This window comes from Misgurnus anguillicaudatus, chromosome 10 (assembly GCF_027580225.2).
Source record: "Misgurnus anguillicaudatus chromosome 10, ASM2758022v2, whole genome shotgun sequence".
In the NCBI taxonomy this organism is placed as follows: domain Eukaryota; kingdom Metazoa; phylum Chordata; class Actinopteri; order Cypriniformes; family Cobitidae; genus Misgurnus; species Misgurnus anguillicaudatus.
This window is the reverse complement of record NC_073346.2, coordinates 33,196,712-33,224,474: the sequence shown is the minus strand read 5'-3', so window position 1 is coordinate 33,224,474 and position 27,763 is coordinate 33,196,712. Positions and strand designations below refer to the sequence as shown.

The 27,763-nt window shown below is 36.1% G+C and overlaps 2 protein-coding genes across 7 annotated transcripts; one reads left to right on the top strand and one right to left on the bottom strand.

The window, feature by feature from the left end:
- Positions 1–364: 364 nt before the first annotated feature.
- fli1rs (Fli-1 proto-oncogene, ETS transcription factor-related sequence) lies at positions 365–21,633 on the bottom strand. 2 transcript variants are annotated; one of them, XM_073872406.1, is made up of 10 exons: positions 21,465–21,633; positions 13,691–13,894; positions 11,804–11,978; positions 9,899–10,102; positions 9,631–9,702; positions 5,653–5,721; positions 1,961–2,014; positions 1,829–1,876; positions 1,516–1,599; positions 365–1,355 (listed from the first exon to the last, which is right to left on the bottom strand). In XM_073872406.1, the coding sequence occupies exons 1-10, from the start codon at positions 21,480–21,482 to the stop codon at positions 832–834; spliced, it is 1,452 nt and encodes a 483-aa protein (XP_073728507.1). In that variant the 5' UTR covers positions 21,483–21,633; the 3' UTR covers positions 365–831. The 2 variants fall into 2 exon arrangements, with proteins under 2 accessions (XP_073728507.1, XP_073728508.1); XM_073872407.1 differs by lacking the exon at positions 1,516–1,599 and having other exon boundaries at positions 21,465–21,632.
- Positions 13,786–27,011, top strand: etsrp (ETS1-related protein). 5 transcript variants are annotated; one of them, XM_055210994.2, is made up of 9 exons: positions 13,786–13,925; positions 23,638–23,882; positions 24,160–24,241; positions 25,102–25,179; positions 25,261–25,350; positions 25,429–25,617; positions 25,747–25,986; positions 26,090–26,208; positions 26,364–27,011. In XM_055210994.2, the coding sequence occupies exons 3-9, from the start codon at positions 24,160–24,162 to the stop codon at positions 26,625–26,627; spliced, it is 1,062 nt and encodes a 353-aa protein (XP_055066969.1). In that variant the 5' UTR covers positions 13,786–13,925; positions 23,638–23,882; the 3' UTR covers positions 26,628–27,011. The 5 variants fall into 5 exon arrangements, with proteins under 5 accessions (XP_055066969.1, XP_055066970.1, XP_055066965.1 ...); XM_055210995.2 differs by having other exon boundaries at positions 25,102–25,181; positions 25,269–25,350; XM_055210990.2 differs by having other exon boundaries at positions 25,069–25,179.
- Positions 27,012–27,763: the final 752 nt, after the last annotated feature.

Sequence of the window (27,763 nt, the reverse complement as noted above, 5' to 3'; positions counted from 1 at the left end):
ACCTTGCAAAAGATTTAATTTAAATAATCACAATATTACGTGAAATAATGTAATAAACAAAGAAAAAATTTTATCGTCATAATCGCCAAAGCCCTAAAACAGGCAATTAATCGCCATAACGTCACAATTTATTAGGCAATTAACCGTCAGCCAAATTTCATAATCGTGACAGCCCTATACTGGGTTGTTTTAATACAAGTTTGGTTCAAATATTATGTTCTTGGTTCATTTAAACCCAACGCCTGGGTTCGTTTCCTTTTGACCCAATGTTGGGGTGCAAAAAAACTGGATCTTTTTGAGTGCTGTTTTTGTGATGTTATGAAGAGATGGTAATGTAGTTTTCATATAAGAGGACAACAATAAGTGAGCTACATATTTTTTATTGGTTAAAAATATCACGTTACACTTATGGGAGTGATGTTATTTGATTAAAAAAAACCTGTACAAAAAAGTTGCTTACAAAAGTCATATTACATGAAGACATTAGAGATGAATATGCTGGCTTTTTGGGAATGTCTCTTCAAATCCCTATACGTAACATGCAAGACATATTTACAATTTAGCCCTGAAGTACAGCCATATTAATTAATATGCATATATACTGTACAATAATGTGACTAGATGGAGAACTTGATGCTTGTGAATGCTACAAGACGTTTTAAACCTTATGACTAGATCTCATGTCGGATGATTCACCTAAAAGTTGTAGTTTTATGAAATCGCCACCAAACACTTTCCGTTTTATGCTTGATTCTCTTCGACAAGCTTATAAAACCCAGGGGCAGTACGAATGCCATGAGTTAAGGCTTTGCGATCGTTCAGGGCTTCTGTTCAGTAATACGAGTTCAAATGAGAATGTGTGCTGGGATGTCGTGGCATGGGTGAGCTGGGATACACCACGCCTGTCGCGGAATTCCAATAAGTGGCAGGAGGCGTGAAAAAATTAGCAGAAGAAACTGGCATAGGGGTTGAATGAGTGCCCATAAAGTTCATTTTGGGCTGGTGACTGTGGTAGCTCTGCATGTAGGGGACTTCGGTCTGGTATTTCAGCACGCCACCGTCTGGCGGGTGGTTTTGGTGGGCTTGGGAAATGCCTTGGAAATCGAATTTGTACGCGTAGCGCTTGCCGTGCACTTTGGTCATGATGTTCTTGTCGTAGTAGTAGCGAAGGGCACGACTGAGCTTGTCGTAGTTCATGTTAGGCTTGCTTTTTCTCTCCCCCCAGCGCTTGGCCACCTCATCCGGGTCGGTCATCTTGAATTCACCGTTGGTTCCTTCCCATGTAATGATGGTGGAGTTATTACTGTCAGACAGAAGCTCCAGCAAGAACTGCCACAGCTGGATCTGACCAGAGCCTGGGGAAAGCGAATAAAAAGTTTTAGAGGCTTTAAAATGAGGAACAGATACTGTTATGTAATTGACTGTTGTGCATGAAACGTCTCTAGTTATTTGTCCAAATGTGACCTTTTTAATGTATGTTCAAAGAAACAGAATGTGGGTCGGTCAGACACCTACCCACAGTCCTTTCAGTGCTGGTGACGGGCTGGTTGTTACAATTTTGTTTGGACGATCGGACCTTGGTGTGGAACGGTTTTGTTTCTGTGTGGAAAAGGTCGGGCAAACAGTCACGGCCTTGGGCCTTAATATTTTTGGACACTTTTGACTGAGCTAAAATCAGTAATACACCAAAGAAGTGCACTGCGCTCAAACTTTTGAACATTTTATACACGCTTTAAAAAGGCCACATTTGTTGAACATTTGACACTGCATTTTACAACATTTTTCACAACATTTTTACTACACTCATTTTACAATGTTAAAAACTTACCTGGATTTGCAAGGCGGCTGCTGATGGGACCTAATGCTTGGTAGGGATCTACAAAAATATAAAAAATATTGATTAGATGTTTCGTGATGGCTAAAGACGCTTTAAGTACTGAATTAAAAAATGAACATTAACCTGGAGGAGGTCGTGGTGGAGGCTCTGTAATTCTGGTATTGTGCTGATGTTCAACTGGAGAACCAGTAATAAAAAAAAGTTAAGTGTGTATAAATGTAAGGTTTTTATTACATGCACATTTGTACATTGTTAGAAAAGAATTGTCAAAATATGTACCCCAGCTGTCACTGGTGCTGTACTCTTTAAAAAAAGGCCCTAATATGTACCATTAGGTACAGGTATATGTATTCATGTGGTATTAATATGTACAGTGGTGTTCAATAATCAGTTATAAGTGAATAAAGTGCAAAAATGTATTGAAAACATTCCACATTCAATTCCAAATTAAAGCATTAAAGGGGCCATGGCATGAAAATCTGACTCTTTCAATGTTTAAGTGCTATGATTGGGTCCCCAGTGCTTCTATCAACCTAGAAAATGTGAAAAAGATCAACCCAGTAACTTAGTTTTGGTAAACCATTCTCTACAAGCACATGAAAAATAGGTTGTTGAAATTTGGCTCTCCTTATGATGTTATAAGGAGCTTTTATTATAATAATACCACCCCTTAATCTGCACTATCCAACCACAGCACTGTCATTTAGTTCAGAGAAAAGCACAATTGAGTTTTAATTGCAACAAACCACCATCATTGTGATCAGTGTTTGAATTTCATCAGCTCATTTGCATTTTAAAGGACACACCCAAACGGCACATTTTTGCACACACCTACAAAGTGGCAATTTTAACATGCTATAATAAATTATTTATATGGTATTTTGAGCTAAAACTTCACATATGTACTCTGGGGGCACCAAAGATTTGACATCTTAATAAAATGTCTTGTGCCATGGCCCCTTTAACAAAAAATATCAAGTCTGTCTTGTTTTTTTAAAGGGAAGCAAAAAAAGAATATTAAGCTTTTCAAAAAATTTACGGCGATTTTTCTCTGTAGACACTGAAAGCTAAAGAAATTTCTTAAGATTTAACTTCCCTTTAAACTATTGAATAACTAATAGTTAATTGCATTTCCATTGTTGTTGATAACTGCTGCTGCATTTAATAAATTGAGTCTGGCAGCTAGAAACGGGTATTTCATCCCACACTCTAAAAAAACAAACGGTGCTATATAGCACCAAAACTGTTGATTTGAATCGTAACCATAGAAGAACCGTTTTTAGTGCCATATAGCACCGGTGAAGCACCTGTGTAGAACCATATAAGTGCCATATAGCACCACTACACTGTTAACCCAGAAATTGTCTTTACTCAAACAATCAAGGAAAAATCATTAATATTTTCTGTTTTGAAGCCAAAGCTTAAAAATTTTAGTTGATTTAACTGTTAACCTTACTATATCTATTAAACTAAATCATTCAAGTAAAATGAACTTAAAATTATTAGTTCATGTTGTAGGGAATACCCATAATCCTTTGCGCCTGACTATTTAGATTATTTTTTGCTTTTTCACAAATTAAAAACTGATAAGAACTTTCTCTATTCAAATATTTGTTAATAAAATGTCATATAGGTTTAAGCTTTTATATTATTGATGTTGTTTTGTTGTAAATGATAATTTTGTAAAGTCAGCGTTCAGGTGATCAGTGTTTCCGTACATGAACCCTGTTCAAAACATTTTATTGTATTTCTCTCCACAGTACAATGTATGTCAAAAACACAGTTTGTGTGTGTTTCTGTGGAGTATCACGTTTATTCAATGATTGACTTACAGCCAGGCATGAATTTTGTGTTATAATACCATTTATAACACCAAAAGTAATATAAAGTGATAAAACTAAAGTTATATGCAACAGATTTCCTCACACATTTCTAGTAATGTCATCTAATCTGGGTTAAGAGTGCATTGGAAGAAATTAAAACATTAAGTACATTAAACTTAAAATTAATTGTTATTTCAACCAGGCAAAATCAACTTTTTTAGGGCAACGAGTTTCCATAAATTTTTTAGGTTCAATCAACCTGTATGGGCTTACAGTGTATAGCACCACATTTGGTTCTACATAGCACTATATGGTTCTACACAGGTGCTTCACTGGTGCTATATGGCCAAAAAACGGTTCTTCTATGATTACGAGCAAAGAACCACTTTTGGTGCTATATAGCACCGTTTGTTTTTAGAGTGCAGGATCCACAGTTCCTGTCAAGTTTTGCTTCAGAAACTGCATTTTTAAAGTCGCCCCACAAGTTTTCAATGGGGTAGAGATCATGGGATTGAGCTGGCCACTCTATAGACGGTTTCAGCCGTAACAACATAAACAAGCGGCTTTCATGATCAACACGTAACTTCCAATAAACTCCGCTAAGAATAAATAACAACCAAGTTCTTTAAGCGTAGTTTATTTATATAACAAGCAAAATAAACAACACGTTGTTATTTTCAACAAGGGATTTGTTTAAGAGTTCAGTTTAGCAACTAGTCACACCATTAAACAAAGTAAAGTTCGGACCAGACACGTATCGTCATCGCACGTGCGTCCGATGAAACCACCTATAACCTCAATCTTTTTTTGTCTAGAACCAAGATTTTGCCCTCTTGCTTGTGTGTTTGGGGTTGTTGTCTTGTTGAAACACCCATTATAGGGGCATTTCCTCTTCTGCAAAGGGCAACATAATCCCTTTAAGGATTCTAATGTATTCAAACGGATCCATGTTTCCTGTATGTAATAAATAGGCCCAACACAGTAGTATAAAAAACATCCATACCATGATCTTGACGGTGTACTGTGGCTACATATACTAACTATTTTTCTCTCATCAGGCCACAAAATGTTATGCCATTTTTCTTTGTGCCAATTGATGTGATTCAGCATTCATGCCTTTATTTCAACATTGGTGCTTAACTGGGGCTTCTTGCAAGCAGCCTTGCTTCAATCTGATGTCTTTTGACTGTCACAGTACTTACAGATCATTTTAAATTATCTTTGATCCTTCTAGAGGTGATAAAAGGCTAAATCTTTGCCACCCTGACTCTCTGTTTCAACAGTATTGGCTTGTTATCTTCCATGTGCTTTGGGCTTTTGTTACCATTTTAAAGCATTTGAGGTCATTTTAGTTGAGCTTCCTAAACTTTGCTGCATTTCTTTACTGTATTTGTTTTCCCAACTCAAATCAACGTTTTTAATTCCTCCGAGCAATGTTTGGAATGGCCCATTTTAATATACATGTTGTTGAATTTCTTTTATAACAATGGGTGAAACATTTGCTATAACTCCGAACAAATGGTGTTGATATCATACTCAATGGGTCTATTGTTTTTCTACGTTACTACATCTGCAAGTAAATAATTTCCAAGGCAAAAATATTACTATAATGGTTTATGAAGTTACTGATGTTGCACTGCTATTTTTTAGCACCACTGTACTTCTAAGGTATTAATATGAACACTTTGAGTAAAAAGTTGTACTTTTTGAAAGAGTACAGCCCCAGAGACAGCCGAGGTCTATATTTTGACCATACACCACTCTTCAAAAGTTTAGGGTTACATCTTTTGAAAGAATTGAGTTCCCATCAACCATTTCTTTAATTATTTGGTCCAAATTCAAAACATTTTTAATACCATTTAAGTTTTCTAAAAGAGAAAACTTTTGTATACAGTCAAATTTTAATGAAAAAAATGTTTGAGTCATGTGACCCTAAACTTTATGTATGTGAAGTATAACTGTGTGACGCTATGCTTTGTAGAGTATCTTTACCTTTTGCAACAGCTGGCAATGCATTTGAAGACCAACTGTTCCTTCTGCTGATCTCCTCAAAGCTGTTTTCTGTACCAAGGGAGAGTCAGATAAGAATGGTTAACGAAGGGAGATTTTACAGGAAAGGATGCTTTAAAGAGTAGAGAGAAGGCCGTCGAAAAAGGAAGGAAGCCTTGCATTAAAGATCCCCAAGGAGAAACACGGGGCAGAACAAAGCCAAGACCTAAACACTAAGAAGCCCTGAAGATGGCACACAATTCCTTGGGGTAAATGTCCTTTTGTTTTAACCGATTTAACTGCCACAGAATAGTCGATTGTGTCCTAACCTGAGATCTACACCCCTTGCTTCCTGTCCTGATGCAGCTGTTTCCTGTCTGAAAGTGCAACAATTCAAAAACCTTGCAACGCTTGAGCACTGTGCATTAAACAAACACAAGAGTCCTTACTAGCAACTCTTAACAACAGGCCATGTAATATTTAATGCATAGTAACTTATTAATATTAATTAATATTTGATGAGAGAGCTTAAAATGTTTAACTTAGAAATCTGAATTGAATTGTGGATCTTGTTTAGATGTAGTGAGCCACAAAAGAAAGTGCTCTGATTTTACCACAGTTATGCGGTCCACAGTTAAATGGTGGCTAACCATGTTAAAATCACTGTAATGTGCATTTCATAATTTATTGCGTTTTTATTTTCTTATTAACTCATAACAGCTTGTTGATTGGTCAAAACTTTGTGCTATGTTCATGATATAGCACCGCTATTTGCACTACTGCCCTATAAAGGCAAAAGGCAGTAACTTTGTTTTTGGTCGAAAATGAGTTATTGATATTTTTGGGACATTTAAGACACTAAAAAGTCTTAGCTTAAAGTCATTGTTCTCAGTTCTAAGCTGTAGCGAGTTAAGGTCTTTTTCCTTTGTAGGGCAGACTAGCTCTGCCCACCAATGTGTTGTGTTGGACCACTAACATTTAAAAAAGAAGCACGGAAATCAACAGTCAAACGTATGACTTGAGGGACAGGCTTTTGTTGCGATGTGGTTGGTTAAAATCTGCATATTGTTGTTGACCTTGCTCTTCTCACTCTTCCTATCACATATCGCATCTAAAAAGCATTTATTTTTAATTCAAATGAATGAAATAAAAGTGTTCATTAATAATAAATTAATTTATTGTGTAAGGTTAGGGGTCAATTTAAGGTATGGCTTTTATTTATGCAAGCATCTATTTAATACCGTATTTTCCGGACTATACAGTAAGTTGCACTTTTTCATAGTTTGGTCCTGCGACTTCTAGTCAGGTGCGACTTATATGAAAATAATTTTGACATATGAACAACCAAGAGACACCATTACCGTCTACAGCCGCGAGAGTCTGCTCTTTGCTGCTCCTGTATTTATGTAATTCAATGGATTCAGTGATGTGGAATGACTTCGGGACCTTTTTGAACTTGATTTGGCTTGTCGTGTTAATTTTAGCCTAGTCAGCCTCCCAGGAATGTTCAATATGCTATTATGTTCAGTAAATAAATGGTAATGTTACGTTAACATGTTCAGACACCTATTCAGCCTGTTGTTTTGTGTGCCACAGTTTATTGAATAACTTGCCTTTCCAGATTAAATGTATGTTCTAGGGCTTGGATTTAGTGAAATCATTTTCTAAATAAATGTGACGTATTGTCCAGAGCGTCTTAAATATGTTTTTCCCTCTTCAAAACTCATTTTTGACTGATGCGACTTAAGCTGCATTCAGACTAGCAGCTACTAGTAGTAGCAGAGCGACTAAATCTCATTGATTTCAATTGAAGCTTGGAGACTTCCGGTGACACAAGTGATAGTGACCGTTGGTGACTGGATGGAGTGCGACAAATTTGAGAAATGTAGAACTTTATGCAAATTATTAGTGACTTTCAGGAGCGACTACCAATGAGAACGAAGCAATGGTGTTAACGTCATCCGTCTCTTGTCAGTTATTGGAGTGGACGGTACTCATTTGTTTATGACAACCAGATATAGAAATGCCTTTTTTGAAAGAGACAAGCTACACACAGCGACAAAGTCGCTTATAATGTGAATGTACCTTTATACTCTATGGGGCAGTTTCCCGGACAGGAATTAGACTAGTCCTAGACTAAAATAGTGTCCAAACTACAAACACTTCTTGTACTGAAATATCTTAAAATACATCAGTGCCCTTTATTTTGCCTCAAAATGCACACAAGTGATGTTTTTAGTAAGGCATGTTTGTTAAAACTAGTTATATTTCCTAATTAAACTAAGGCCTAGTCCTGGTTTAAGCTAATCCCTGTCCGGGAAACCACCCCTGAGTGACTTATAGTCCGGAAAATATGGTAATTTACATAAATATAATACTAATTTGCACTGTTGGATCCTGTTATTCTTTATAAAAAAAACTGATGTCCAAATAGTGGCCGACTTCTAACCGGATGTGATCATCCCTATGCCCTATTTCCTTCGAAATTCAACTTTATTTATATAGCACCACTAGGAACAATTAATCTTGACCACGGTGGTGTATAATTAGTGTAAATTCAATCACAATGAATAATATAAAATACATCATAAACAATTAGGGACACATAGAAAAAGAGTCACAGTTAAAAGCCAAGGCAAAAACATTTAGCTTTAAAATCCTGTAATGGATTAAAGCTCTTGATGTGTAAACTGGAGGGAGTTGCGCGATTGTGTCTAATAGTCAGAGGTGTATAGTACTTAAGTATTTTTACTTTCTACATAAAAGTAAATGAAGTATTTGTATTTTATTAGTGTTTCAAGAAAGTAAAAGTGCACAATATTTATGTAATTGGGTATTAAATCAATTTTAATATGCAATATTAAAGGAATACACAGTATGATTCTATGCTTTAGAATGTAGTAAAAAAAAATTAATAAAGTAAATTTTTTTCCCAAAACAAACACTCTGATAAAGCACAGATGCTTAGAAAAAGTAACTAAAATACTTTACTATACACCTCTGCTCATAGTATGGCCGTTAAAGATACACTTGACGATTTATGGCTATGAAAACAATGTCATTTTCTCTATTTAAAGTGACTGTTGATGCAGCATCCCCTTCCGGAAGTGCCCTTAAAAAAAAGCCATTTGGAATTCACCCGGTGTCTGCCGATATAAATAGCATCTTATTTTATTTATTAAACAAAACTTGTTTTTACCAACTGTAAATAGCATATCGCTAAGAAAATGCTGATATTGTCTCTTACACTTTACTGTGTAAATAGAAAATATTTCTATATTTTTACTTGATGTGAATACCATAGCACATATATAGCAATTTATGTAAATGGCAAATATCGCCAAGATATGTACTTAGTGTAAATAGCCGCTGCCTTATTTTTAACACTTTATATGCACAGAACCCCTTGTAGACTGTTATTTTCTAGCATACGCACTAGGTTCTTTACAGCGATGTCATTGAAGAACCATTTCTGGTTCCTCGGAGGAACTATTCAGTCAAAGAACCATTTCTTTGTCACCTTTTTATAGTCTAAACACTTTTATAAATGAAGAGTTTTGTTGCAAAACGAGATAACCACCGTTTTTTTAATTGTTCAGAAATCTAATTTTTTGGTTGTGCATTCCAATTAATTTCAATGCAACTGCAGTTGGTTTGTTTTGTCAATACAGCTAAGTAGCACAATAAAACAAAATAATAACATGATAACATAATAATAAACATGTATTGACAAAAATTTAAAAAAAATTGATTTATCTCGTTTTGCAACGAAACTCTTCAAATAGTTTTTTATGTCTTAGGTTCTTTACACAATACACCCAAAAATTGTTGTTCTTTGGCCTGGTATAGCACCTGTATGTCAAGTTGTTTGCTTAATAAAATAATGTTCATAATTATTCTTAATTAAAAAATTTATGTTCGTAAGTACTTTTTGGTAAGCATTTTAAGCCACTAAAGAAATTACCTTGTAGTTTGACTTACCAGCTTTCACTTGTAATCTGGGCTGTGGTTGCGTATTGGTTGGGGTTGTGGGGTAGGAAAAGGTGGGGCTACCTAAGTCAAGAAGAGAAAGGAAACAGACCCTGTTTATCTAATGTGTATATATAAATAGCCAACAATCTGTACAGTAACCTATGTTGGGAAATTGAAATGACTAAAATTGCTTTATTAGTTTTCCTGATGTTTCCCTCGAGAAAATGAACAATTAGTAATGGATTATTCATATGGAATTACGGGCAAAGTCTCTTACTCTCCCGGAGGTAGTTTAGGTGGGAGAGAAGAATTTCTGTGTTGTATGCGGAAGTGAGACGCATCATGTCCTCTTTGGTCATTTTGCAGAGCGATTTTCCATCCAGTGTCTGGAAGAGGGACACGTCCACATCTGATAGCCCATATTCTTTAATAGCCCAGTCCACCCATTGCCGTACATGGTCTTGTGTCCACACTTCTGGGTCTAAAAGTGCAACAGACAAAAGAAAGAGGTAAGAAGAAAGACAATGCTCATGTACTCCCTAATGCTTCTGTTGGGGACTAGTAAACATATTTTACTATTATATAAGCCCCTCAATGTGTCTTATTCACAATATCTGTGATGTCATATCCGAGTATTATACGCACTGTAATTGTTTGGTCTGGGTGACTCAAGTATGCCTACACTCAATGTCAAGCAAAGCGACTCCCAACATTTCACCCCTTGTAATGATGTCGCGGTGACCTTCAAAATGGCAAAAATGTCTCCCGGAAGATCACTGAACATTATAATTGGGGAGTGAGTAAAGAGTCTTTTCAGGAATCTGTACGGTCATCCGAAGTTTAGTGCTGGTTTGACTGACTGCCAGGATCTTAGGAGTGCAGGAAAGAGGAAGTACGTTGGCACCTCGATATGCATTTCTTACTTTTACAATGTCCATGTTACCAAGCTCTCTTTTTCCCACCAAGTACAGAGTGACGCAAGACCCTGTGGTTAGTGCTCAGTTACCACATTTTTGTGTGTACACAGTATCTGTACACCATACACTTGGCTTTAGCCTAGAGTTGACCAATTTCTAAAGCTAGTCTTCTCAACAGTGGTCGAGTGCTTCTCTTTTTAACATACAAAACAACAAAGTAAACGTGAAACTTGATCTGTACTCATTCATGGGTTTATTGTGATTGATTCATCAATGCAAAACAGATAATTTTTTTATTAAAGGGATAGTTCACCCAAAAATTAAAATGATGTCATTAATGACTCACCCTCATGTCGTTTCAAACTTATAAGACCTACGTTCATCTTCGGAACACAGTTTAAGATGTTTTAGATTTAGTTGACCCTTCATTGAAAATCTACGTACGGTTTACTATCCATGTCCAGAAAGGTAATAAAAACATCATCAAAGTAGTCCATGTGACATCAATGGCTCAGTTATAATGTGTTGAAGCCTCGAAAACACATTTTGGTCCAAAAATAACACCTTTATTCAGCATTGTCTTCTCTTCCACGAGACTAAAGTCACATGACGCGGATGACGTGTTATCTTCAGACATGTTTGCGAAGTTTTATTCAAACTTACAGCGTCCGTCTCCCTCAGACTGTAAACAAAGCCCAGGCGCACAAAAAAACAGCTGGGGCACACCAGATAACACGTCAGCCACGTCACAGGAGTCACGAGAGTTTAGTCTCGCGCATACGCTTCACAGCAGACGCAAAAAGAGAAGACAATGCTGAATAGAGTCGTAATTTTTTTTATTTTTGGCCCAAAATTTTTTTTCGATGCTTCAACACGTTCTGGCTGGCCCACGGAAGTCACGTGGGCTACGTTGGTTGGGTTTTTATTGCCTTTCTGGACATGGACAGTATACCGTACATAGATTTTCAATGAGCGGTCAACAAGCTCTCAGACTAAATCTAAAACATCTTAAACTGTGTTTTGAAGATGAACGGAGGTCTTGCAAGTTTGGAGCGACATGAGGGTCGAGTCATTGATGACATTGTTTTCATTTTTGGGTGAACTATCCCTTTAAAATAGTAACTTGCTTTGTGTTTTAAACTATTTTTCTTTTTGGCTGATGTCACCTGTAAAATTTTATTTTTCCACAATTCTCCACCCGTCTACTTTAGTCCACTATACAACTATTTTTCTGTAATAACGCCTGATCCGACTTTAAGTCTTACCTGCAGGTACAATCACCCTCTTCTCCTCTGTGGCGGTGCTGCTGGGTGGGGTGGCGGTCTGCGGGCTGGTCCGTGGCTCAGGGTACGAGGCCTGATAGGCCATCTGCCCCCCATCACTATTGCTCATGTGTCGAGTCCTCCTTGTCACACTACAGTCCACTGGGGACTCACGGCTATGACACGATGAAAGAAAACCAGTCTTAATGTCCCTTTTTTGACCCAACCATGTGTTAAAACAACCCAGCATTTTTCACAAATATGCAAACTCTTCTGGTCTGCTGCAGTCCGCAGTTTTAGTCATTTCCACATATTCAGTATGCACTTGTGAAAGTCCGTCATGTGACTAAATATGTGACCCAGACTTGTGAAAACCCAGCTAAAATCATTTTTCTACATAAAAACGAAGAACATTCAACATCTAAATATCTTTAATACTGATCATGTCAAAAATTTAAATCAATAACTATGCTATACATCTCATAATAAGATTGAGACTTAAGGAAGGATTTCACAGACGGGCACAATTGTGAAAAAATTAATTATGTGGTTGATTTTTTTAACCATAAGTGCTTTAAATTTTAGTATGTTGTTCCCACAATGTTCATGAACTTTTCGGCATACTTCCCTTCGCGCCCCCACCAAAAAAATTCATGACATAAATCAATCTCAAACTGAGAATTTGAATTAAACATAAATTATAAAATGTAGTGCTGTTTGTCAGTAGCCTTATTTTTCTGAGGTTAAATTACATAGAATTTATGATTAATTAATGTATTTTATAAAATGTCATAAAAAAAACTGGGGCCTCTGGCACCATCTCACACCCCCCAGTTTAGGACCACTGCCACAAAGCTTTATGACTTTATGACATCAGAAGAATAGGAATGTATCACAAAGTTGTATGGAGTAATTTAAAGGGACACTCAACTTTTTTTTAAAATATGCTCATTTTCCAGCTCCCCTACAGAGTTAAACATTTGATTTTTACTGTTTTGGAATCCATTCAGCTTATCTCCAGGTCGGGCGGTACCACTTTTAGCATAACTTAGCACAATCCATTGAATCTGATTTGACCATTAGCATCGTGCTAAAAAATAATGAAAGAGATTTATTTTTTTCTATTTCAAACTTGACTCTTCTGTTGTTACATCGTGTACTAAGACCGGCGGAAAAAAATTATATTACGTAGTGTCCGAAAATAGTCCCCTGCTATTGAAAGATACTAAGGAGACTATTTTCGGCTGCTGCGTAATATCATTGCGCCTCCTGCAGCCATGTTACGGCAGCAAAGTCCTTGATTATTACACCAGAATGAGAGTATAGTCCTACCCATATGTGGCTAGAAAATTGCAACTTTTAATTTTCTGTCGGTCTTAGTACACAATGTAACTACAGAAGAGTCAAGTTTTAAAGGAAAAATATCGAAGCTCTTTGGTTGTTTTTTTTGGGCGCGATGCTGGTGGTCTGGTCCGATTCAGTGGATTGTGCTAAGTTATGCTAAAAGTGCTAGCGCCAGACCCGAAGATCAGCTGAATGGATTCCAAAACGATAACAATCAAATGTTCAACTCTTGGGAGCTGGAAAATGAGCGTATTTTCACTAAAAACAGTGGAGTGTCCCTTTAATGGTGCACTGAAATCAAAATAGTCAAAACATTAGTACCTAATTGTAAACATTAGGACCTTTTTAAAGGTTGCTGCCCCAATAACAGCTGGGTTACATATTTTGACAATTTTTTTCTGCGGCTGATATCCCGTGGTCACAGACTTTCACACCTTTAGTATTCCATGTAAAAAGTAAATTATAACAAAATTGATTCAGAGTCTTATGTACAGTAACTGTACTGCATGTCATCTATATTCTGGCATGTATGTTCTCCTCACGGCTGCTTCCATTGATGTGTTCTGCTCGTTTTGCAGGGTTCTGTGTGGCCGACCCCGTCCAGTCGGGCTCTGTAGGTTCTGAGTTCTCTTCAGAACCCTGTCTGAACACTGCAGGCGAGCCGATCTCTCCCTTCATGTGCATGGCCTGAGGACCACTGAAGGGTGACTCGAATATGGACTGATCTTCACTCACCACCGATAGGGCTTCCTGTGGATGACATCAACAAAGACTCGGTTTGGTAAATGAAAAACGACATAAAAAACTTGTTGTATACGAAGAATGATTTTGTTAGATATTTAGTACAGGGAATGTTGCGGCTTCCTGCTTTTATCAGCGTGCTGTTAATCGGATTCAGATCATATTGTGTTCCCTCTTAAATCTTGAAAGTGAAAAATTACGTGTTTATTGAAACCGCCTAGGGCGTCTTTTTAACGGCAAGTACTTGTAAGTATGACTTGGCACAAGAGTCAAATTAGATGTGAGTCAAAGTGTGAATTGAGAAACGTCTTTTTTTCTGAGTTGGTCGAGTGTGGTCGTTTTGCTCGTCTTAGAGAGAGAGAATAGGTGAGTCAGGTTAAAACGTCAAGCGTTTAAAAAATATGAATGTGTTTATGTGCGAATAAATGTTTGTGTTAAAGAGTGCGTTTAAACGGCTTCAGCATTGTCTTTAAAACTGAGATACGTCAGCACTGAGCTTTTTCGGTGGCGTACAGGAAATCTGGCCCCCATGTGTAGTGAAACCTTTTGGCATGGGGCATGAGATAGGAAACAGAGGAGTGGTAGAAATGTGGGTCATTTGATGCTGAAAAACAAATTTGTTCTGAATGCATTGAGGTTAAGGGTCACCGAACAGGGTGGAGGGTAGTCTCTCATTGTAGAGTCCATTCACCTGACATTCAGAAGTAACATGAAATTGATTTTTTTATTGCTTTTAACGGAAAAATGTACCTGTTGAAACCAGTATTGTCAGTATTTTTATTCTTTACTGTATCACTCTCTTTGCTGCACACCCTAACCTAACCTTTACATTCATCCATTTGGCAGACACTTGAAGGGATAGTTCACCCAAAGATGAAAATTCTGTCATCATTTCCTCGCCCTCATGTTGTAACAAACCCGCATAAATGTATTTGTTCTGATAAACACAAAGGAAGATTTTTTTTAAGAAATGTTTGTAACCAAACCGTTCGTGGACCCCATTCATTTACATAGTAGGAAAAAAGAATACTATGGAAGTAAAAGGGGTCCACAAATGTTTTGGTTACAAACATTTCTCAAGATATCTTCCTTGGTGTTTATCAGAACAAAGAAATTTATACAGGTTTGTAACAACATGGGAGTGAGTAAATGATGACAGAGTTTTCATTTTTGGGTGAACTATCCCTTTAAAGTGACTTGCAGTGCAATCAACTCATACATTTAATCCGTATGTGCGTTCCCTGGGATCGAACCCATGTCCTTTGCGATGCTAATGCAATACTCCTCCAACTGAGCTACAGGAAGACTACCTGTTTTTATTTTGTTTTGTGAACCCAATGACTAAAATATAGCATAAAATAATCCCGCCCTACTAGAGAAGTGAAAGAAACTCAAAGTTCAGAACTGGAGAGGCTTGTGCAAAATTGTAACTTGGTTTTTCATTACTCTGTTTGTATTTGCAAACAGCAGTCAACATCTTCAGCCTAAAGCACACATGAAGTTGAACCGAAATGGTGCTTTGTGTAACAAAGGTGACTAAGAATATAGTGCAGAACCCCTCAAAAACCTTTCCGAAACCAACACAAGTAGCGGTAAAATCCACTGGAGGGCATGATTATCATTTTAAAAGTCAATTTTTATATTGCTTACAACATCTTACAGTAGTGCATTGTTTCAAAGAAGAAAAATAGAAACTACCAATACAGGAAAACTTATTAAATATATCAATATATTGTATATGATCATATATGGTATTACAGCAAATGTTATTGTCCTCATAAATAAAGTAAAATCTAATAAAATGTTATATTTACTTTAACTGTTAGACATTTAGTCAATAATGAATTACATTTTACTTAGTTTCTTAAACAGAGCTGTATAACCTCTAATAACTTGAACCACAATGTGTAACACCTCATTATATACACCTGCCAACAGGTACAACTTAACTGAGCTGAAACAGCAAATACTCTGCAGTTAAAATTATTTTGCACCTATGCACCTTTTAAACCACATATGCACCCATGCTATTGCTTTCTCCTTCAAAATGATGAACACAAACATACTCTACCGTGGCCACCAATGCCACAACTGACTTCCTGTTCAATGTGTTTCATATCAGTCCCAGTTGCTGAGAAACCAAACACAATATTTTAGCAAATAGAAGCTGTGCAAAATGTCAGGGTCAGTAAGGTTAATGCACATCGCTCATCAAAAACAACGAAGAAATGTGCGCACACACACACATACCAACTATGCCAGTATGTGTTTTACTTAATTATACATGTGACAAATGCACGAGGCCTTGCAGGTGAATTGCAACAGATCTCAACTCGTTATTTTGTCATAAGAGAACATGTGGTACAGATATGCTTTTCTGGAGCCTTGTTTTGTCTTACAGTCTCTGTGGTGTTTCCTTGTTTATTTTGCAGAGAAACAAATCACCCTCAAAGGGTGGAGCTCAAGTGTCCATTCGGTAATCTGTGAGAACTGCTATATAGTCTTGGTCTGAGAGAGCTTTTACCCGGGCGTTTTTTAAAATGACTCCTATTCAATCATGTTCTTATTTCTGTACAGGTTATAAACGGATGCGTGATACAGGAAGCACCTTAGAAATGTATACTCTACAAAATGCTGGGTTATTTTCAAACCAGCATTGGGTAAAAAAGGGACTAACCCAACCCGTTGGGTTGCATACACTGTAAGCCCGGATAAGTTGAGTTTACTTAAAAAAAATGAAGCAAACTTGTTGCCCTAATAAATGTAAGTAATGATTACTTGAACAACTTGAGTGAAGTTTACTTAAACATATAAGCTGTTCTAGAAACATATTTTAAGTTGAATAGACTTAAAACTCTTCGTTTAGGAAGCCGGGATAAGTTGAGTTTACTTAAAAAATGAAGCAAACTTGTTGCCCTAATAAATTGAAGTAATGATTACTTGAACAACTTGATTGAAGTTTACTTAAACATATAAGCTGTTCTAGAAACATATTTTAAGTTGAATAGACTTAAAACTCTTTGTTTAGGATTAGTTGACATTACTTTGTGAGAAAGCATAGAAATTTATGAGGAAACCCGTTTCACTAAATAACGTTAGTTTTTACACCGGGTAAAACTAAACAGGTTAAGTTGTATTAACATAGAACATTTAGTTGGTGTTGCAGACAAATCAAGTTGCCCTTTTTTTAATCCTTTATATTACTTTTGGTGTTATAAATGGTATTATAACACAAAGTTCATGACTGACTTTAAGTCAATCATTGAATAAACGTGATTCTCCACAGAAACACACACAAAACTGTGTTTTTGACATGCATTGTCAATACTGTGCAGAGAAATACAATAAAATATTCTGAACAGGATTCATGTACGGAAACACTGATTACCTGAACAGTGACTTCACAAATGTATTATTTACAACAAAACAACATCAATAATATAAGAGCTTAAACTTATGACATTTTATTAACAAATAATTAATTAGTGAAAGTTTTTATTCTGTGAAAAAGCCAAAAATAATTTAAATATTTAGGCGCGAAGGACTATGGGTATTGCTTACAACATTAACTAATAATTTTAAGTTCAGTGTACTTGAATGTTTTAGTTTAATGGATTTTATATGCTTAAAAATTAAACAAACTAAACTTTTTAAGTATTTGGTCCAAAACTCAAATATATTAAGTGATGTTTACTGAAGTAAAGACAATATTTGGGTTAATATTGTATGCTGGGTTGTTTTAACCCATTGTTCTGTCTAATATAAACATTTTCTGGGTTACTTTAACCCAATGACTAGCTTTGTTCCTTTTTGATTCAACCATGGGTGCACTGTAAAAAATACTTTGCTGCCCCAACATTTCTTGCCGAATCAACTCGGATTTACAAGTCATTTCAACTTACTATTATTTATCTTGACTAGAGATGAGTTGTTATAACTACAGATGAGTTGCTATAACTTATAAAGTGTAGTTGAGAAAAGTCGGCTGGATTTTGTAAGTTGTGACAACTCATCTCTGTTGACATGACTTCTGAGTTGATTTAGCAAAGAAGTGTTGGGGCAGCGGAGTATTTTTTACAGTGTGGGTTGAAAATGAGTGTATGGTGGCCAGTCATTAAAAATACCTGCAGATTATTAATCACCAAAGCTCATATGTGTAAGTTACATCAAATTGCGTCGTCATTATGTTAAAATAACCCATGACCATAAGCTAAAAGTGTAAATTATATCAGAGATTATCACAATGTTCACTGTGTGCACTTTAATACATTAATAAAGTGACAGTGTTTTAATTGTGTAATAGCATAGGTTTAAGTAACCTATATAATGTGGAATCTATTAGTTTCTGTAATGTTGTCAGAAAATTTTATATCTCAAAAATATGATACAGTTGTCTCCATCAAAATTGTTATTCTCTCATCATTTTTTTAAAACGAATTGTGTTTGCAAACTTGCCACAATAAATAATGTTAGTTTAATTGATGCCTAAATACTGTAATATACTTTAGTATTCACTAAACACTGTGATGGGCAGAACCAACTGTTGGGTTATAAATAAACCTATTCTGGATTGTTGTTCCCCAATCACGAGTTAAACCAAACCAATATTTTTGGTTAGAGTGTGTAGTAATCTGTAATAAAATGCCTTTTTACTATAATATTTATTGAGGTTCAAAAACACTAAAGTATATTACAGTGTTTATTTAAGTGCACCAATTTACTTTACACTCTAAGAAATAAAGGTGCTTCAAAATGCCATAATAAATGAATGATTTGGCTGTGTGATTCTATAAGAAACCTTTAAGTTTTAGAAAAGTTTCTTTAGATTAAAAAAAGTTAAAAAGGTTTGTTACTTTATAAAAATGTTAAAAATGATGGTTCTTTGAAGAACCAAAAATATGGCATCGGTTAGAAGAACCTTTACAAACATCTTTTTAAAGTGTAGTTAATACTAGAATACTATATTATACATTATAGTAATTACTATAACATCCTACATTGTGGCGCAATTTAGACTTTACAAAATGCTGGGTTGATTTAACCAATGGTTGGATAGAATATGAACAAACCCAACTGTTGGATTTAAAGTAAAAAAAACTATGCTGGTTTGGATTAACCCCTGATGGGTCAAATATGGACATTTTCTAGGTTAGTATAAACCAACATTTGGGTTTGTAAATATTTTGCGTAACCATGGATTGAAACAACCAAGCACTGTTGTAAAAACTTTTTTTTTAAATGTGGGAGGCCAATCTTGTTAAAATAAAGTTTTTTGTGGGGAAGGAAATTAAATTAAATTCATTAAAATGTTTTGAATAGTATTATTAAAATGAACTTTGCATTGCAGTCGCATTTAATAAATGAATCGCATTTGATTGGCTGATAGTGTGCTGTGGATGCACTCGATGAAAACCCAATGCAACACTACTTTGATATTTCTTAACCACAGCAGGAACTGACAAACCTGAGAAAACAAATAGTTTCGTTTAATTCTTTTAGATTTTGTTTTGTTGTTTAATTACAGAAAATTAATATAATATATATTATTATTATTCAGAGGTTGCATCATTTTAATTTTAAAGTGTAACAATTACAATATGCTTAATAAAATCGAATATTTAAGCTATGCAACTTTTTATGAACGAGAATTAAATGCCTTTTGAATCAGACGTATTAATGGAGCGCAAACTTTCCCGGTTATGATGTTAGTCATGTTGAATTTGCGAGAGTGAAAGAAAGCAGAAGTTGACGTTAAGGCGTGCTGATTTTGCAAAGAGCCACGCAGCTGCGCGTTGGGCTGCAAAACACTTTGTGGTTTTCACAAGTTTTTAATCAGCAACATCAGAGCTGAAGAAGAGAGTCTGTATAATTGACAGCGCGACTAAACGCGTGGAGCTTCAGCACGTTCAATCTCGCTTCAGTTTATTGTCCAGCAACTTTTAATTGAAACGCAGAACAATGCATTGGCATCGCACATCTATCGAATCAATTTTGTTTTGTCAGTCTTTGTTGCCTTTTTTCGAAAGGAGGGTGCGGAAGTGTGTGCGGAAAGTCTGAGGTTTGAGACAGGAAGCCTGCTTCGTTCTGATAACGACACCTGACAAGCGCCCAGCACTTAGCTATAAATTATTCCTTAAAGAACTAAATCAGGCACGGGATAAAAACATACATAATGATATAAACAACAGGAATGTTTGTGAAAACATATGTGGAATAGTTTGCGAGGGGAATGCATAGAGATCATTGCGTAAAGTTAAATTAAAACAGGTTTTCAAACGAATTAAAAATACCCTGCTCTCAATAGTCACAACCACGTCATTTGTTAGGTGAAAATTAACAATTAATTGTTTACCTTTGCATTGTATTATTACATACTGTACAAATTCACAAGCGTCTGTAGATTTGTGTGTGATGTTTAAGAGCATTTAAACGAAATGTAAGCCACCATTACTAAAAGAGGTTCGTTCTGAACGCCAGTATAATAAACATGACACGATATGCTCATAATAATAATTATAAAAATAAGGATAAATCGAAAGCAATCAGCAAACATTACTGATGACGATGATATTAATAATAATAGTATAGGTAGTAGTAGTATATTGATGACACTTAGGATTTTTTAAAACAACAGATATGTGACATTTTAATAGTTTCAGTGTCGTTTAATTATTAACCCCAGCGCTTTTTATTTAAGGTTTACGAATGTAAAATCAATTTAAGCCTACTCGTGCAATATAAATGTCTTATAATAATAATCAATGACTTAAGTGAACAGCAAGCCTTCTAATCTTTACAAACTGGTAACTTTAAAGTTAAAAGACACACATAATACTTTTTCAAAATATCACACATTATATAACGTAAGCATTCGTTTGCTACAATTTACATCAGCCATACCATGTTAGCAGCCAAGTGTTATACTTGGAAATACAACCTCTGCAGTTTATCAAAGTTACAAAATTTACAAAATGAGTTGCTCTTGCAAAGTTTTCTGTCAAATTGTACGAAAATATACAAAGTTAAAATACCAGACGCAATTTGCTCCGTGATTTTTAAAGTCTCTGTAGTATTCCATGTTGTTGGCGCCATAAAGCCACCTGCCTCGAGAGCGCACCCGCCATAATTGTGCCATATTTAATATTCGTATATTGTTGTCCAGTTTGCATTATTTCTTCGTTTTTCCTCGTTCTTTTTCTCGTAATTGTAAAAGAAATTACCTCTGTGTGCCTCGCCGCCTCGAGTAAGACGTGAAACACACCATTGTGCACTCTAGAAGTGTAACTGTTGTAAAATAAAAGCAAATGGAATCACAAATTTGTGCATACCCTCTCGCGCGCGCTCTGGACACCATTTCGTTTTTTATCTGAGTGTAAAAGTTGTAGCGGTTTCTTGTGTTATTAAAGAGCCGACATTCAACCACGAACGGGAAGGAAGAGGAAATTTTGTACGAGAAGGAAAGAGTGGGGACCTGCATCACCGCCTTGCCTCTCTCACCAGTAGTCGCACTAACCGTGTGGGTGGTTGCGCACTCTCTACTCATTTTCAGAACAGACAATAAACCAGATCAAACGCCTACCTTAATAGTACAGTCCATTGCAGTTTTCTGTGGAGTTCATGAAGAAATACTTTGTTAAACTTAAGCTATGTAAAAGCCAGACACTTTGATAACCCCGCTGAAACGCATCGACTTGTGTGCACAGGCGCATTTAGTCATCGGCGCAAACCATTGCTGCAACTATTTTCGCTTAGACCATAACCGGATGGCAACAGTTTTTTTTTTTCATTCTGAGCTCTCTTTCTAAAATTGGGAAGTGAAGTCACACAAAGCATCTAGCGCTGTTCCTTATTGGTGAAATCTTATTGCGCTAACTTTTCTAAACACTTGTTAAAGCAGAACCTCTGATTAAAAGACACATATATATAAACAGGTGCCAGGGATACATTTAGCTGATGAATATATACATATACATATATTCTTAATTATTTTAATAAATTTGTCGTCTCTCTTAACAATTTAGAAAAACATATTTTTCTATTAAATTTAAACTTTTAAAGATTTGTAACATTTGCTTAAATTATATATAGCATATATTATACTTGCAATGGGGGTAATTATAATTATTAAGCAGTGATATGTGAATAGGTAAGCATAAAGGAACTGATGCATGATGAATTTTATTTTTATCCAAACAGCAAGTTAAAAATTACAAAGGAAATCGCACCTAACTTGGTTCTCAAACCGCAAAGTAGAGATATGAAACACCATATCAACATCATCGATCAAATGCTGCATAAAATTCAGAAGAACTCTGAGAAAAGAACAAAGTGCATATATGCGTTTTGTATGTACTTTTATGACGTAATGGTTTTTTGTTGGGTTATTTTATTTAATCTGTAATCTGGATTAAATAATGACATTTTCTAATTCAAACCAACAGATGGGGTTGTCCATATTTTACACAAACTTAGACTGAAATAACCCAGAATTTTTTTTAGTGTGTATGTTAAGTAAAAATAAATAAATGTTATTTTCGTGATCATTTAAATAGTTTTGATGAATGCTTCGAAAGTATTTTTATCCAACTAACAGAAATAAGTGTTCTTGTAGTATCATTCAGGCACAAATGTTCAATCAGACTCCAAGCAGGGGTGTGTGTGCATGTTGAGGTGTCATGGGAATTTGACACTGATTGTATCCTCTTAGGTGTGCGGGTCGCTTCAATCACGACTCCTGCCTTGCACGATTTGGCTACTTACTTTTCCAGATGTATTTTTTCTGCGCGCCGGAGGAAAATGGCCTGAGGTGTTTGTTTATACAAGACCCTTGGGTTGCTCTTATCTGTCCAAAGCACTCACGCCGTGATTTCAGGCCTGCACGGCTCGGAATTTAGCAGTCTATTGTTCTGTTGAATGGCTTTTAAAGATACGAACGACTCATTAAAGTCTAAGTTGTTGGATCTGATTGATCTCATTTCTAACTTTAGGTTTCAGTCTGTAGAAACATTTATTCAGAAGTGCTGGTGATAGTAGGCCCTAACCAAATACCTTTCAAATGCAAACATGTAGCAAAGCTGTAAAATATTAAAACTAGCATTGTATCGGTCCTATATGATGTAATTTATTTTGATTTATGAGTTAATTATTATTTTACACAGTTTATTGCTGCACGTTCCTGACTTGCAGGTTTTGCGTACACGCAACAAAATTATAAGCACAACTATTTTTTTCTCAAGTTGCCATTTCAGATAAATGCTCGAGAAATTGTAAAACGGACCTTTTCATTTTCCACGAAGATGTAGTTCATCATTCTAGACTAATTCATTCTTCCCATATTGAGCTATTCAAGTTATCCGGCGAAGTCATGATGTATTTTTCATATTGCAATAAACAAATATCGGGATGCCGGCATTTCCCAGTATCATGCAGTCGTAAATCTCAGTGTTGTTTTTTATCGACTGCATGGAAACTGTAGTACATAAAAATGGCCTATTAATTTTCAGTGTTGACAGGCAGGATATTGCACCAATAAACGTGCACCACAAAAAATATATAGGCTAATCTACCGTTGCCATTCTATAATTTTACAAAATATGGTCTGACTGATGTATTTATAGCATCATTGTTATTATTCGGGATTAGCAACTATATACGTTATTGGATTTTGCGTCCCCCTGTTATTTATAAGAAAGTGTTTAAAACTCCATAGGTCATGGATTTTCTTTTGTCCAAACTTTGTTTATTTGTTTTAGTAATCTTTACTCCCCATAGACACCTTTTCTATGAATGAAGAGGTAACAAATCTGTGGTCGTGACTCCTGTCTGACGTCACGAGGGACACGCAGTCACGACGCATTCTTTCACAGGCGCGTGGACACGCCCCAGCGCGCAACGCCTCTTTATAACGGGCCTGAGTAAAGCACCAACAGTGAACAAAGTTTAAGGCAGCGCTGGAAGGTGAAACAAATCCCTACTATCAGGAATAAGGAAAATTAAGGTAAGATCAGTTTTCTATTTAATTCGAAATTAATCTGAGATTTTTAAGTGTTAATTCACTATATTGAAGATAGTTGACTATTTTACATTGGTGGAAAATCAATTAATATATTTAATAAATTAATCTACATGGTTTGACAATAGGCCTATCATTTTTAAGTATTTAACAAGCTTAAAAGAAAGGATGCATGTTTTAGTATTTCAAATCTTTTTAAAATCACTTTTCCTGGTTTATTTCATCATTTCACACAACAAACTCATGATGTTTCTTTCTTCAGATGGAAATGTATCAAGCTGGATTTTACACAGAAGACTTCAGAACTCAAGAAGTTCCTGGTGGATTTGACTTCAGTTCATATGGTAATATCTTACTTCCGCTTATTTTTCCTCCATCTCATGAAGGTTCTTCTTAAGAGAAAGATTTCGTTCATACTTTTTTATAGTCTAGAAAATCTTTTTTTCACTACAAATGACCTTCTTTTGTGAATCAGAAAAGTTCACTGAATATTGTATGTTTTTCGTCTCACGCTTTTATTTTAGTGTGAGATGTGTTAAAATATATAAATGCAACTCTAGAGAAATTTCATATCCTCTTTTCTCCACGTAATTGATAAAATCATATTTACAATCGTCACATTCGTTCAGTCCTCAAGGGGAAAATTTGTCACATTTCGTGGGCCGTAGTGTTTCTCCAGCCTTGTTTCCTGAATCCCTGTGCAAAACATTTCCTTTGTCCTTCAGCTGTTAAGCCAGATTTGCAACACCCCTGTCAGACCCCTAAAAATTAGACCTTGACATCTTGTTTGTGTGCACTAATTCAAAGCTCATCAGGAAAAGGGGGTGTCACTGAGATTTAGGAATGTCCAAGGCAGGGATGTTGAAAAAATGGGGTGGTCAGGTTAAAGATACACCCGTTTTTCTGTTCCCTCCCTCTCTTCCTAATCCTTTCCTCCAGACTTCCTCCTCAAACAGATTTAGCACCCTGTCTCCTATACACTTCTTCATCACCCTGTCAGAGTCCCTTTATAGGGTTTCCTTTACCCTAGCACACTTAGACTAGGGAAAACTAGTGAAGAAAACTTTGTCGTTGAGTTGCACAGATCCGATCCGGTCTATTGTTAATTCTATTCATAATATTTCTCGCTGGCTCTCTCATTCATTTCATATCTTTGATAATGTACCTCCAGACTACAGTGGTGAAGACCTGTCCTTTTTATTAGACAGCAAAGGACCCGCCCAACACCAGTATCCTGAAACATACCCAGAGACCCAGAAAGAGCATTTGCATGGTTCCAAAGGTAAGACTTTTCAGATTCATCTCAATTGCATTCATTAAAGTCTTGTGTATTTTTAATAATATAAACATTTTGATTTATAAGGTCACAGTCAAACAGTCGGTTCTGTTGACTCAGGACTGTTTAATCTGGACACTTTTCCTGAGTTTACTTGCTGGGCGTCCTACACTAATAGTAAGTATTAAAAAATGTATTTTTTTCCAAACTATTTTAAAACGTTCTTTTAAGTAACCCGACATCATAATTCTTAAGTTCCAGAAGGAATGATAGCAGACAGACAACAGGTTGGCTTTCAGGAAACTGCTCAGACCTACCAAAACCTTGTCCCAATGTGTCCCCCAACCCAAAGCAGTCAATTCAGCCCAGGAATGGACACCAGCAGCCATTATCAACCTGGAAAAGGTCCAAGATCATCCGTTACCAACAGTCTGGAACATCTAGGTAGGTTTTAACTCTCGAAAGATACTGATTTCTATTTCCAGAAACTGTCCTAGAAAAAATTGCACAAAATAAATCTGTGTAATAGCATACAAATGTATTCAACTTTTGTTTTTGTTTTTTTGTGTGTAGGTGATACAGAAAGAACATATGCTTTGTATGAAGCAGACCAACAAAGCAGGTCTCCATACTGGTCAGACTACCCTTCACCGGGTTACTGCACTTCCATGCTTGGGCAGCCGTCATCATCTTCCTCACCTCCAGTTTCTCAACCCTCAGAGACTTACTGCCCTCGTGTGGCCAAACGACGTACTGCACCATCTCAAAGATCAGACAGAGAGGGTGACTTAGCACCAATGTCTGCTTATCCTGGTGAGGGATTCTGTTACAGAAGCTAATTTTTGTTTTTACTAATAATAGGAGATGAATTGTCTTGTCGCGATGTAGCTCAATGTAGTTTCAATGTCTCCATCAGGATCCGGGCCGATCCAGCTTTGGCAATTTCTGCTTGAACTTCTATTGGACTCTGCTTGCCACACTTTTATCAGTTGGACTGGAGATGGCTGGGAGTTTAAAATGTCAGACCCTGCAGAGGTGAGATTCATTTCTCAATAAGCTCTTCTAAAATGCGTACGTTTTTAAGCTATAACTAAGGCATGTGTTATCTAGTCATCATTACACTTTCTCAACTGTTTTAAAGATCTTATCTGTTATTGTAAAACATGTACCATGTTACTTGTGAACTCCAGGTCGCAAAGAGGTGGGGCCAGTGTAAGAACAAGCCCAAAATGAACTACGAGAAGCTAAGTCGAGGTCTGCGGTATTACTACCACAAAAACATCATTCACAAAACAGCAGGCAAACGTTACGTCTACCGCTTCGTCTGCGACGTTCAGGGCATGCTCGGGAAAACGGCACATGAGGTCTTGGCGAGTCTAAACATCCCCTCAACAAATGCAGGGTCTCCACAGTCGACCCGATCAGAGGAAACCACAGAGTCCTGGGGACATTAAAGGTGAAGATCTCTCATGATCAAAAAGAACTGGCGAACATCGTGTCTAGGATGGAATCGATTGACTGTAGCATTTTAACATTGAGTCGATTTGGATTTTCTCAGACATTTGGGGACTGCAGATTCTGCTGCCAGGACAGATCTCAGATCAGTGTTAAATACATATATCCTCAGTTTGTTTGCTGGTAATGCATATTCATGCATTCCCAGGATTTCCTCAAACATCCACTACAGTTAGATGCCTTAAGTAAATATTGTTAGCTACCTCTTGATGTTGAAACACTACTTTTGTACATGTCATTTTTTCTTATGTAAACTGATGCTGTGACATCAAATTGTGAATTCTTGTAAATAAATTAAACGTTGTAAATGTTTCTCTATAAAATCAGTCATTAGATTTTGTATTTTATGTGCCGTTCACATTTTTTATTCACTAAACATCTTGATCGTAAACATCTTTTGATCACTCAAGTGTTAGAAATTACGTTTGTAATCAAAATTATAATTGTGCCAACATTTAATTTAATTTTTATTTACACTTTAAAAAATTTCACATTAATATTAATTCATATTATTAACTCGACGGTACATATTGGTACATATGAATAAATGTGTACAGTGGCGTGCAAGGGGCGGGGCCTCAACTTTAAATGTGCCCCTCTGGTCATACTAAAATACGTATTGTATTAATTATAATTATTAATTTTATGTGTTATAATTGCTGCTTTCAACAACAATAATAATAATACAAAATGTTATCAAACTTGTAAAAATAGTTGAATAAAAGAAAGCGTTTTAAAGGTGTTCAGCTTAATAAGGCAGTATCGCGCGAGAGTCATTTAAAAGCGTTAATTTAGAATAACTCTCGCGGTACTATGATGTCATACGCCGGTCGGTGTGCGCAGCGGCACATGAACTTGAACACACGTCAGGAGGTGAAGCTCTGGGCAGTTTCCTTAAACAGCAGTTTCTTAACAGGTAATACCAAACATGTTAATAACGTGTTAAGCTTAATTACAATAAAAATTTAACTTGATTGCTACCTTATTTTGACAAAAACATTCAATTTGTTTTTATCCAAGTCAGTTTTAGCACGCCCTCAGGTGTTTCTTTAAATACTATCAGTGAATAACAGTT

Bases quoted from the DNA above. Each gene is read 5' to 3' on its own strand.
- etsrp (XM_055210990.2), top strand. From the start codon at position 24,160: ATGGAAATGTATCAAGCTGGATTTTACACAGAAGACTTCAGAACTCAA. The intron at 25,618-25,746 runs GTAGGTTTTAAC...TTTTGTGTGTAG, and splicing joins CAACAGTCTGGAACATCTAG to GTGATACAGAAAGAACATAT. The intron at 25,987-26,089 runs GTGAGGGATTCT...TGTCTCCATCAG, and splicing joins ACCAATGTCTGCTTATCCTG to GATCCGGGCCGATCCAGCTT.
- fli1rs (XM_073872406.1), bottom strand. The intron at 10,103-11,803 runs GTAAGACTTAAA...TTGCACTTTTAG, and splicing joins GAGGGTGATTGTACCTGCAG to ACCCAGAAGTGTGGACACAA. The intron at 1,356-1,515 runs GTAGGTGTCTGA...CGCTTTCCCCAG, and splicing joins CAGCACTGAAAGGACTGTGG to GCTCTGGTCAGATCCAGCTG.